The sequence below is a fragment of the Cryptomeria japonica genome, chromosome 4, assembly GCF_030272615.1.
Source record: "Cryptomeria japonica chromosome 4, Sugi_1.0, whole genome shotgun sequence".
NCBI classification, from domain to species: domain Eukaryota; kingdom Viridiplantae; phylum Streptophyta; class Pinopsida; order Cupressales; family Cupressaceae; genus Cryptomeria; species Cryptomeria japonica.
Window position 1 is genome coordinate 133,125,421 of NC_081408.1, and position 13,497 is coordinate 133,138,917.

The window sequence follows — 13,497 nt, forward strand, 5'->3', positions numbered from 1 at the left end:
AAACACATCTTAGGCCTAAAATGGTCGTCCAACCCTTTGGATTAGATGCCCAAGTACAATCGGACCCAAAGGGTTGGTGGTTTCCAATGCAAACCATTTGGCGAGCGCCATATATTTTTTGAATTTGTCAAGCACCAAATGCTCAATATTATCCAATTTTTCAACTTGGCACATGTTTGAATTTAGACACAAGTTATACCCACCTTGGTAGGAGAATATATACGTGAAATATAACATTTAAGTATACTTTAAGTTATATTTCATGTATATATTGACAGGATGTTTAAGAGTGGTTTCAACTCTATAGGAGTTATAATGTAGATTCTAGTTTTGAGAGGATCATATAAAATTTCAGACAGTCAAATTTTAGTAATCAGTTCATGCTCCTATAAGAATTTTTTAGCTCTATATCTCACTCTCTTTATCTTCCCCAAACTCTATACCTTTCTCTCTCCTTCTCTTCTCTCACTCACTTCTCTCTCCCCTCTCTAGGTATATCCCATCCTCTATATTTCATTCCTTCCTTGTACCCCCATTTCTATCCTTGACTCCCTCCCTCTCTCTTCTTCTCTCTCACTCTCTTATAGTTTCTCTCCCCTCCCGCTCCTTTCTCTTGGTCACTACCTATCCCTTCTATCCTCTCTCTCCCCTAATCTAGGGCTCTCCCTTCCTACCTATTCACCTCACTGCCTCTTCCTCCCTATATTATTACCCACCTCTCTCTCCCCCTCTAGGTTTCTCATTTATCTAATTGTCCACCCTCTATCTCCTTCCCTCTCTCTCCCTTCCCCTTACCCCTATCTATTTATGCACTCTATCCCTCTCTTGTCTCTCTCTCCAAACCTATCTATCTCCTCATTCACTAGGTATCTAACTCCCTCCATGTCTACCTCTCCATCCATCCCCTCTTACTCATCTCTTTTTTATTATCTCTTCTCTTCTCCCTCCTTCCCCTCTCTAGGTATCTCCCTTCCTTTCTTCCCCTTTCCCTTTCTATCTCACTCCCTCACTCTCTTGTCTTCTCTCTTCCTCTCTTACTCTCTATCTTCATTGTCTAGGTCATTACCTCTCCATCCCACCCTCTCTCCCCTCTCTAGGTTTCTCCCTCCCTTCCTCTCCACCTATTTACCTCTGCATATAGGTCTTGTTACCCACCTCTCTTTATTACCCTCTATCTATCTCACTTATTTCTTGCCATCTATGCCTCTCACCTATCTATATGTCCCATCTATAGTTATCTCTCTCCCTCTCTACCTCTCTCTCCCTCCTTCTTAACCCTATCCATTTATGATATCCCTCCTCTTCTCTTCCTCCCCTTACCTCTTTATCTCCTTCTTCCATAGGTCTCTCACTCCCTCCATGTCTACTTCTCCATCCATCCCCTCTTACCCCTTTCTTTTTTCTTTTGTCTCTCCTCTTCTATCTCCCTCCCTTCTCTAGGTATATCCCTCCATTTATTCTCCTCTACCTCTCTATCTCCTCATCCATGCATACCCCCATATATATGTCGCTCCCCCACTTTGTTATTCTCTCTTTCTCTCATATTGTCTCTCTCTACATTCTAGGTCATCAATTCTCTGTAACCTCTCTAGGTTTCTTACTTCCTTCTTCTCCACCTATCTACCTTTGCATCATGTCTCATTACTCACCTCTCTCTCTCCCTGTCTATCTATCTCAATCCTTTCATCTAGGTCTCTCATTTATCCTTCCCCAGATAGTTCTCTCACTTGTCCCCTCTCTAGTTCTCTCCCTCTCTCTTCCCCTCTATCTCCCTCCCCCTTTACCCCTATTTATTTTTGAACTCTCTCCCTCTCTTCTCTCTCTCCCCCACCTCTCTATCTTCTCCTTCCCTAGGCCTTATAGTCCCTCCATGTCTACCTCTCCCTCAATCCCCTCATACTACTCTCTCTATTCTTTCATCTCTCCTCTTATCCCTCCCTCCCATTTCTAGGTATCTCCCTTTTTTTCTTCCCATCTCCCTCTCTATCTCCCTCTCCCTCATTATCCCCATCTCTCTCTCTTCTCTTTACCATTTACATCATCAAGTTTTCATCACACCCTCTCTACCCCTTTCTAGGTTTCTCCCTCTTTCCCTCTCCACCTCTACATCTCCATCGATATCTCATTACCAACATCTCTCTATCCTCCTCCATATATCTTAATCCTCTCTCTCCCCCTATCTAGGTTTCTCACATCTCTCTCCCCCTTTAGGTATCTTATATCTCCCTCTAACCCATCTCTAGTTCACTCCCTCCCTTTCCACTTCTCTCCCTACCTTCTTGCCCCTCTCCCTCTCTCTTGAATTTCTCTATCATTTTCTTCTCTTTCTCCCTCACCTATCTACCTCTCTCCTCTCTAGGTCTCTTACTCCATGTATACCTCTCCCTCTCTCCCTCCTTAGCCTTCTATTTCTCCTTGTTCTATCACCCTCCTCTTCTCTCTCATTCTCCTAAGTCATCAACTCTCATCTTCTATCCCTCGTTATCTATCTCACCCCTCTCTTCCCAACTATGTTGCCAGAAATGGGATAGCAGCTTATCGTTTCTCGTTTCAACGAACAAAACTTGTTTCAATAGTGAGAAATGGGTTTCTAAGTGGTGCAACTCATTGCAGAATGTTTATGCATTGATTTTTTAGGCTTTCCTAAATATTCACCAAACGTTTTTGCACAGTTTGCATAAGGAGTTTGAATTTTTTTATTTTCTAAATATTCATTGGAGTTGGGAGTTCTATTTTCATTTTTTCTAAATTTTTAATTGGAATGATGATTTTGATTTTTTAGTTTTTTCTAAAATTAAGACTAGAGATTATGATTTTTTAGTTTTGTCTAAACTAAGACTACAAATCATGAAGTAAATTTCTAATTGAGAAGCTATCCATTAGATTTTGGTGGAAATGTTATTTTGTAAATAAGCTTGCATGCTCCTATTCTGTAAAACGAGCTTGCATGCTCCTATGTGTAAAAGAGTCTGCATGCTCCTTTGTTGATCTCTATTTTGTAACTAGCTTCGGCTAGAGGATTGTTCACTACTTCTCTTCTATAATCATGTTGATGAGCAATGATTAGAGTTTTTCTTGCTGGTTCTTTTCTCTAGGAGCTCAGTTTGAACCAGTTTTTAAATATATTGTAAAAATTATTTATTATTAATAAAATATATCAAGTGGCATTGCCACCTTGCCAAATATATATATATGTTTCTTATACGCAACCTTCTAAATATTTTGTTTCTCGTCAAGTTTCCATTTTCGTTGAGATTTCCGTTTCTTGTTTATGGCAATATAGCTTCCTATCTAGCTCTCTAACCTCTCTCTCGCCCTCTAGGTATCTCATCTCTCTATATGTAACCTCTCTAGTTCTCTCCCGCCCTTATTATCACTTCCCCTTTATATAATCTCTTATTCTCTAATTATTTGTTATCTCTCACCTCTCTATCACCTTCCCTAGGTCTATCATTTCCTCTAGCCTATTCCCTAAAACCTATACCCTAAAGAATTTATGTACCCTAAACCCTATATTAGATAAATAGATAGAGAGAGAGAGTGAATGAAGGGAGATGAAGACATGGAAGGAGTTCATAAAGGGAGAGGGGTAAGGAAGGATGAGTTAGATAGCTATAGGGGGAGAGAGAGGTGAGAGAACTAGATAGGGAGAGAGAGAAGTGACATCGATAGAGGGGGATATAGAGAGGTGGGTAATTATAGTCTAAGGATGGAGAATTAGAGAGTTAGAGAGGGACGAAGGTAGAAACCTAAAAAATAGATAGATAGATAGATAGAGAGAGAGAGAGAGAGAGAGAGAGAGAGAGAGAGAGAGAGAGAGAGAGAGAGAGAGAGAGAGAGAGAGAGAGAGATGAGGGTAAGGAGGGAGGGGGGATGGAGATGGAGAGAGGAAGAAAGGGAGAGAAACATAGATAGGTGAGAGAGAAGAGATAGAAAGAAATATGACCCCTTAGGACACCATATGATCTCTAATGACATCATATGACCCCTTAGGACACTATATGACCCTCAAGACACCATATGACCCCTTAGGACACCATATGACCCCTTAGAACACCATATGACCCATTATAACACCATATGACCCACTTTGACATTGTAGTACATGACAAGACCCCTTAGGACCACATGACAACCCCCTTAGGACCCCATAGGAACCTTAACAACACCATACGACCCCTTAGGACCAAATGATGTCCTAATGGGTTATATCATTTCCTAAGGGGTCATATGGTGTTCACATAGATCTATGGCCCCTTAGGACCCCATATGACCCATTAGGACACCATATGACCACTTAGGACCATATGATGTCCTAATGGGTCATAATTTGTCCTAAGGGGTCATATGGTGCTTTAACACATGTGTGGCCCCTTAGGACCCCATATGAACCCTAACGACACAATATGACTCGTTAGGACATCATGTGGTCCTAAGGGGTCATATGGTGTCCTAAGGGGTCATGCCATGTACTAGGATGTTAAAATGGATCATATTGTGTTATGAGGGGTCATATGGGGTCCTAAGTGATAATATGGGGTACTAAGGGGTCATGTGGTGTTCTGAGGGTCTTGTAGTGTCCCAAGGGGTCATTAGGTATCACTAGGGGTCATATGGTATCATTCGAGGTCCTAAGGAGCCACACATGTGTTAGAACACCATATGATCCCATATAACAACAGATGACCCCTTATGACCACATGATGTCCTACAAGGTCATATGCTGTCCTAAAGGGTCATATGGTGTCTTGAGGGGTCATATGAGGTCCTAAGGGGTCGTATGGTGCCCTAAGGGTCATATAGTGTCCTAAGGGGTCATATGGTGTCCTTAGAGGTTATATAGTGTCCTAAGGGATCATATGATGTTGTTAAGGGTCATTTCTGGTCCCAAGGGGCCACACATATGTTAGTACACCATATGACCCCTTAGGACACCATATGACCCCTTAGGAAAACATATTGTCCTAAGGGGTCATATGGTGTCCTAAGGGATCATATGGGCTCCTAAGGGGCCACACATGTGTTAGAACACCATATGACCCCTGAGGAAATCATGTGGTCCTATGGGTTCATATGGTGTCCTAAGGGGTCATATGGTGTCCTAAGGGTTCATATGGGGTCCTATGAGGTCATATGGTGTCTTGAGGGTCATATAGTGTCCCAAGGAGTCATATAGTGTCGTTAGAGGTCATATGGTGTCCTAAGGGGTCATATGGTGTCGTTAGGGGTCATATGGGGTCCTAAGGGGCCACATGTGTTAGAACACCATATGACCCCTTGGGAAATCATGTGGTCCTAAGGGGTCATATGGTGTTCTAAGGGATCATGGCCTATACTAGGATGTTAAAATGGATCATATTGTGTACTAAGGGGTCATATGGTGTCTTAAGGAGTCATATGGTGTCCTCAGGGGTTATATGGGGTCCTGTGGGGTCATATGGTGTCGTTAGAGGTTATATGGTGTCCTAAGGGGTCATATGGTCTCGTTAGAGGTCATATGGTGTCCTAAGGGGTCATATGGTGTTTTTAGGGATCATTTGGGTTCCTAAGGGCCCACATGTATGTGTTAGAACACCATATGAACCCTTAGGAAAATATATTGTCCTAAGGGGTCATATGGTGTCCTAAGGGATCATGTCATGTACTAGGATGCTTAAAGGGGTCATATGGTGTTCTAAGGGGTCATGTTATGTACTAGGGTGTTAGAAGGGGTCATATGGTGTCCTAAGGGGTCGTGTGGTGTCCTAAGGGGTCATATGGTGTCATTAGGGGTCATATGGGGTCATGAAAGGCCACACATGCGTTAAAAAACTGTATGATCCCTTAGGAGATCATGTGGTCCTAAGGGGTCATATGGTGTCCTAAGGGGTCATGTCATGTACTAGGATGTTAAAATGGATCATATGGTGTTCTAAGGGGTCATATGGTGTGTTAAGGAGTCGTATGGTGTCCCAAGGGTTCATATGGGTCCTATGAGGTCATATGGTGTCTTGAGGGTCATGGTGTCCTAAGGGGTCATATGGTGTTGTTAGAGGTCATATAGTGTCCTAAGGGGTCATATAGTGTCATTAGGGATCATATGAGGTCTTAAGGGGCCACACATGAGTTAGAAAACTATATGACCGCTTAGGAAATCATGTGGTCCCAAGGGTTCATATGGTATCCTAAGGGGTCATATGATGTCCTAAGGGGTCATGGTGTGTACTAGGATGTTAAATTTTATCATATGGTGTCCTAAGGGGTCATATGGTGTCTTAAGGAGTCATATGGTGTCTTGAGAAGTCAAATGGGGTCCTCCGGGGTCATATGGTTTCTTGAGGGTTATATAGTGTCCTAAGGGGACATATGGTGTCGTTAGAGGTCGTATGGTATCATAAGGGGTCCTATAGTGACATTAAGGGTGATTTGGGCTCCTAAGGGGACACACATGTGTTAGAACACCATATGACCTCTTAGGACACCATATGACCCATTAGGATATCATATGGTCCTAAGGGGTTATATGATGTTGTTAGGGGTAATATGGGGTCCTAAGGGGCCACACATGTGTTAGAATACCATATTACCACTTAAGACACCATATGAACCATTAGGAAATCATATGGTCCTAAGGGGCCACAAATCTATTAGAACACCATATGACCCCTTTCTCAAATCAATTTTACTGAAATACTAAGCCCCTGCAAGAACATCCATCATGTCATCCAAGTGAGGTATAGGGAACCGGTATTTGATGATAATTCTATTGATTGCGTGACTATCTATGCACATCCTCCATGTACCATCTTTCTTTGGTGTTAATAATGTTGGTACAACACATGGACTCATGCTTTCTTGCACAACACCTTTTTTCATAAGCTCCATCACCTTCTTGTTGAGTTCTACATGTTGTGTAGGGCTCATCCTATATGCTGCCTGATTAGGTAGAGATGCTCTCGAAATTAGATCAAGATGGTGTTGAATATTTCGCTTCGGTGGAAGACCATCAGGTAGCTCATCAGGTATAACATCAATATATTCTTTGAGTACCTTTGCTATTTCAGTAGGTATTGGTATCCCTCCTCCTTCCTCCTTTTGTACCATTAATGCATAACAAAATCCTCTCACCTTCATATCCTTAACAAGCTCTCTTTCAGACAACACATTCTTAGCTTCCCCTACATCCTTAAGGGGTAATAAGATGAATTTCGATCCCTCCTTCCAAAATGTATAAGTATTCCTTTCCCCATCATGCATGACCTTTCTGTCATATTGCCAAGGCCTCCCCAATAATCCATGACATGCATCCATTGGGATGACATCACACCAAACCTCATCTTTGTAAGTTTTTCCTATAGATAACTTGATCAAGCACCTCTTATCAACAATAATTTCATTCCCCTTCTTAAACCATGCAATACGGTAAGGGTGAGGATGTTTCTCACACTCTAAATTCAACTTATCTACCATCTCCCTAGAAACCATATTCTCACAACTACCACTATCAATAATAACTTGACATACCTTTCCTCCTAAGGTGCATCTGGTTCGCAAAATATTGGTTCGAAGCCATGAGTCATCGGAGCTTTGAATCTGTGTTTTCTCCTTCTCTAGGATTATCAAGGTTCTCCTTATCATGAGGTTTTCTCCTACGTCTGGGAGAACTTCTAAATCTTCTCCATCATTTTCAGATTTAGCTAAAATCACTCTGGATGGTCCTCCTTGATTTCTATCTTACATGTTAAAATTTGAGCACTCAAATGCTCTGTGGCCTTCTTCCCCACACCTAAAACAAGTGAGTGGTCTCCTTTGGCTTTCCCATCCTCTACCACCACCATAGCCTCTTCCTCTTTGAAACCCTTATCCTTGTTGTAGATTAGAGGACTCTGGACGGGTATCATCTTGCTTCTCTACTCCTTGGGATAAATCTCCCCTACCATAACTTGAACTGCAATGTGAAGGAGATGAAGTACCCCTTCTTGCTTCTCTATTCCTTTGAAAATACTATCTGTTTTGTTTTTCTTCTGCCTTTAGAGCTAGCTGATAGGCCTCTTCCATACTGTCGATCCGATGCATGTTTAATTCATCTTAAATTGAAAACTTCAATCCATTTACATACCTAGCAGCCATTTGTTCATCAGATTCTTGATGCTCAACCTAAATGGACAACAGGTAAAATTCATCTATGTAATCTTGTACAGTAGATAAGTTTTGCTTCAGATTTTGAAATCTGCGAAATAGAGTTTGTGCATAGTCTAAAGGCAAAACTTTTCTCTTAATTTCTTGTCCATCTTGCTCCAGTTTTTGATCTTCTCTTTTCTTTTCCTCATTCTCTCCTTTTGTATATGATCCCACTAGATCATTGCATGACCCTTTAACTTAGTGCATGCAAACTTAACTTTTTTTTCCTCTGTCATAGACTTCCACTCAAAAAATTTCTCCATCTCATTCAACCAATGAATCAACTCCTCTGGTTTAAGACTACCCGCATATTCTGAAACTTCAACTTTAATTCCTTCATTCTTCCCTTCTAATGCCTTAAGCATCCTCTCTTTAAAATTTCCATGATTTACTGGTTCTTCTTCAAACTCTTCAGACTAATCTGTATCTCCTTCATCCGAACCTTCATCAGAATTATCTTCCCTTTGCCTCATTCTCTAATTTTCCATTATATTTGTGAGCTCTGCAACCTACCTTTGGAGGTTTTGCATGTCTCTATGCATCTGAGCAAGACCTCTTCCTCTTCCTCTCCCAACCATCTTCCTGCTCTGATACCAGATGATGTAGCCCGTTAAGACATAATCAATATAACAACAAATAATTAAAAATAACACAAGTCTAGATCAAATGTTCTTCATTATTATTTTGCAACTCCAACCATTCTGCCATTACAATGAAAAAGTCCCTATTTTAAACAATCATCAAAAATTTCCTTTTTGGGTAGATTTTTACAAAATCTGAAAATTGCCATTTAAGGAAATTTTCAAATCTATCCCAAAAATTATGAAATCTTCTAGAAATCTAAAAAACATTCCTATGACACAAATTAACAACTTTCTAATCTTCAAAATATTACGAGCTCAAAATTAACAAAAAAACCAACTTTCTAAAAAATCGAAAAAAGAGTAAAAGCTAATTTTGAGGCCTTAGATGAAGGAATCCGGCCCTAAAAATTGGGGCTTTGTTCAGTAGGCAATCCAATCAACTCCTCAAGATCTACATCCATGTAAAATTTCAGCCCAATCGGACAATCGAGTCAAAAGTTATGACCCCGCAAAGTCCCTGCATCATACACCATATGACCCATTAGGACACATTTGGCCTTAAGGGGTCATATCATGTACTAGGAAGTTAAAAGTGGTCATATGGCATCCTGAGGGGTCATATGGTGTTGTTAGGGGACATATGGGGTCCTAAAGGGTCATATGGTGTCGTTAGGGGTAATATGGGGTCCTAAAGGGCCATACACGTGTTAAAACACCATATGACCACTTAGAACATCATATAGTCCTAAGGGGTCATGTGGTGTCCTAAGGGGTCATGTTGTACATACCAAGATGTTAAAAATGGCCATATGGTATCCTGAGGAGTCATATGGGGTCTTAAGGGACCACACATGCATTAAAACACCATATTACCCATTAGAACACCATATGACCCCTTAAGAAATCATATTGTCCTACGGGGTCATATGGTGTCCTAAGGGGTCATATGGTGCCCTGAGGGGTCATGTCATGTACTAGGATATTAAAAGGGGTCATATGGTGAATAGAGATAAAGAATGCTAATAGAAGCATGCTGATTACTGAAATTTGACATGCTAATTACTGAAATTTGACTAAGTATGAAATTTTATATGACCCTCTAGAAACTAGAATCTACATTATAACTCCTATAGAGATGAAACCACTCTCAAACATCCTGCCAATATATACATGAAATATAACTTAAAGTACTGTTATATTTCATGTATATATTCTTTTGCCAGGGTGGGTATAACTTGTGCCCAGGTTAAAAAATGTGCCAAGTTGAAAATTTGCACATTCACAAAACATTCAATTTGGACAATGCATAACATTTGGCACTCGCCAAATGCAAATAAATGACTTTTCACATTTGGCGAGCACCAAATTTGGTGTGCGCCAACTGTGAAAATTCAAAATTTTGAATTTGGTGAGCACCAAATAAGGTGAGTAGCATATTTGGTGCTCGCCAAATAGTTTGCATTGGAGAATACCAACCCTTTGGGTTGGATTTTCCTTGGGCATACAAACCAAAGCTTTGGATGACCTTTTCATGCCAATGATGCTTTTTTATGAAAAGGTAACAAGTGGCACCTTTTTGGTACCACAACTTTGTGCACTTACCCATATATATATATATATATATATATATATATATAGACACATATATATACATATGTATATATGTATATATATGTATATACACATACATACATATATATGTATATATATATACATATATATAGACACATATATATACGTATGTATATATGTATATATACACACATATATATACATATATATATGTATGTACATGTATATACATATATACATGTATATACATGTATATATGTATATACATGTATATACATGTATATATATGTATATATGTATATGTATATATATATGTATGTATATGTACACACACACACACACATATCTTTATTTCTCTTTCTCTTTGTTGCCCTCTTTCTCCTTCTTGAGCTATCCACATCTCTCTATGTCTATCTCCCTATCTCTCTCTGTATCTCCCTCTATCTATACCACTTTATCTCTCCCAACTTGTATCTATCTATCCTTTTTTATATACGTGTCCCTCCCCATCACTCCCTCCCTTTCTCCCTCATCCCATTTATATCTGTCTATTTGTACACCTCTCCCTCTCTTTCTCTTCCCATCTCTCTCTCTACCTCTCTCTCTATCTCCCCTATTTCTCTATCCTTCTGCCCCTCTCTATTTGTTTGTAACTTTGTCTCCCTTCCCCTCCGCGCGCCCCCCCCCCTCTCTCTCTCTCCATCAATCTATCTCTACATATGTATCCCTCTCTATCCATCCATCTATCTCCCTCTTCCAAGACCTCTATCGCTATATATTTTTACTCTCTATCTCTATCTATCCATATTTTCTTCCAACTCTCCCTCTATCTCTACCTTATTATCTCTCCATCTATTTATACCCTTATATCTATCTCTATTTCTCTTCCTCCCTCTATATTTCACTTCCTATATCTTCTATCTTTATTTCTCTCTTTCTCTTTCTATCTCATTATATCTCCCTCTCTCTATTCCTATTTATATATTTACTGCTTCCATCTCTACCTATCCATGTCTCCTCTCTTTCTTTATCTCTTCCTCTCATTCTCTCTCTATATCCCTCTCCTCCATCCCCATCTCCCCTCTCACTCTACCCCCCTCTATAAATAGGAAAATAATTCCCTAATTGACCTTCCAAACTGCTTCAGTGTACCCATTGCACACTAAGGTGCAATTGCTAGTTATGTCTAATTATAGATAAATCGTTTAAGAGGTTGTGATTGATAAGGTAGTGTCATTTGTTTTTTTGTATTAGAGATTAAGGTTTAAATATTTTTAAGTGATTATCTTAGCATTGGTAGGTATGCAAAAGTGACAATATCACTTTAATTGGTAGCTTTGTGGTAGTCTTGTAGATGAGATTTATGGGGCACTACTAGAAGAACATAAAAGCAAGATAGAGCATAGGAGTAGATGTCATTTTCTAGAAGGTAGGAGGTTAGAATAAGTACTCAAGCCAGAACATGTTGAAATAATGTAAGGGAGAGAGAAAGGTCCAATGTTTTGTATTGGAGGTATATGGGAGGGCGATGGTGGAGATAAGAAGAAAAGGGAGTGGATTCCCTACAAGAGATATAGGTGGTAGGAATTAGGAGGTGCATTCAAGTCAAAGGAGTATACGAGCAATAGTTTTGTGTGATGAGCAACTAGTGGAGATGTTGGAGAAAAAAATAGGAAAGGAGATGAGAGTGATACGATTTAGGTTGACTTATAAGAAACTAGAAACCTTGTAAGTAGTTATATAAGGAAATTGACATGAGTAAAGTTTTCGTATACATTGGGACCTTATCTTTTTTCTTCGTATTTATTGGGTTGTACATATGTAGATTTAAATATTGTTCTATGAGTTTTTTGTGATTTCTTTTCCATGCAAACTTTATATCGCTACATATTCAGCTTAATTTGGTAGGATTAATAGTGTTTATGAGATTGATAAATTGTGTATGTATGTATATATGTATATATGTATGTATGTATGTATGTATGTATACATATAGATATATACATATATACATATACATATACATACATATATATACATATATATCTATATCTATATATATATATACATATATATATACATATATATGTACATATACATATATACATATACAAATATATACATATATATGAACATACATATACATATATATACATATATATATGTATATATATGTATAGATATATGTATAGATACATACATACATACATACATACATACATACATATATATATGCATATACATATACATATATATATACATATACATACATATATATACATATATACATCTATATATGTATATGTATATATATATATATATATATATATATATATACATATACATATATAGATGTATATATGTATATATATGTATGTATATGTATATATATATATATGTATATGTATATGTATGTATATATGTGTATATGTATGTATATGTATATGTATATGTATATGTATACGTATATATGTATATATATATGTATATGTATATATATACATATATGTATATATGTATATGTATATGTATATGTATATGTATATGTATATGTATGTATATAATTATATGTATATGTATATATGTATATATATGTATATGTATATACATATGTGTGTATATATATATAAATACATATATGTATAAATGTATATGTATGTACATATACATATGTATAAATGTATATGTATGTACATATATATATGTATATGTACATATACATATATACATATGTACATATACATATATATACATATATATACACATATATGTATGTATATATACATATATGTATGTATATATACATATATGTATGTATGTATGTGTAATGCCTTGCCAAGAAACCCTAAAGGATTCAACTAAAACACTCTAAATACGAGTAATTTTTATTTTATTTTAAACAATAATGAACATACAATTGCATTAAGATGAAAGATTGTATGTAATTGCACAAGTAGAAGACTTAAACTACAACTCCCAAAGGGCTTCCCAATGTGGATTACTTAATTAAACTAATCATTAATTAAGGTCAATTAATCGACTCAAGATATTATTAAACATTCATGAACTTAAATAAAAGTAAGAAATGATTGAATCTTACATATGCACTTAATAACATAACCATTTCTAAGACACATTCATATTAACACATCCATTTGCATCAAATCAATGTTTCTAATTA

The 13,497-nt window shown here is 37.8% G+C and overlaps 1 protein-coding gene across 1 annotated transcript; it reads right to left on the reverse strand.

Annotated features, from left to right (window-relative positions):
- Positions 1-6,672: 6,672 nt before the first annotated feature.
- On the reverse strand, positions 6,673-7,464 carry LOC131874941 (uncharacterized). Its single transcript, XM_059218903.1, has one exon. It carries the CDS (start codon positions 7,462-7,464, stop codon positions 6,673-6,675), a length of 792 nt encoding a protein of 263 aa, XP_059074886.1.
- Between the last annotated feature and the right edge of the window lie 6,033 nt (positions 7,465-13,497).

Coding starts and splice junctions, on each gene's coding strand:
- LOC131874941 (XM_059218903.1), bottom strand. CDS start 7,464: ATGGTTTCTAGGGAGATGGTAGATAAGTTGAATTTAGAGTGTGAGAAA.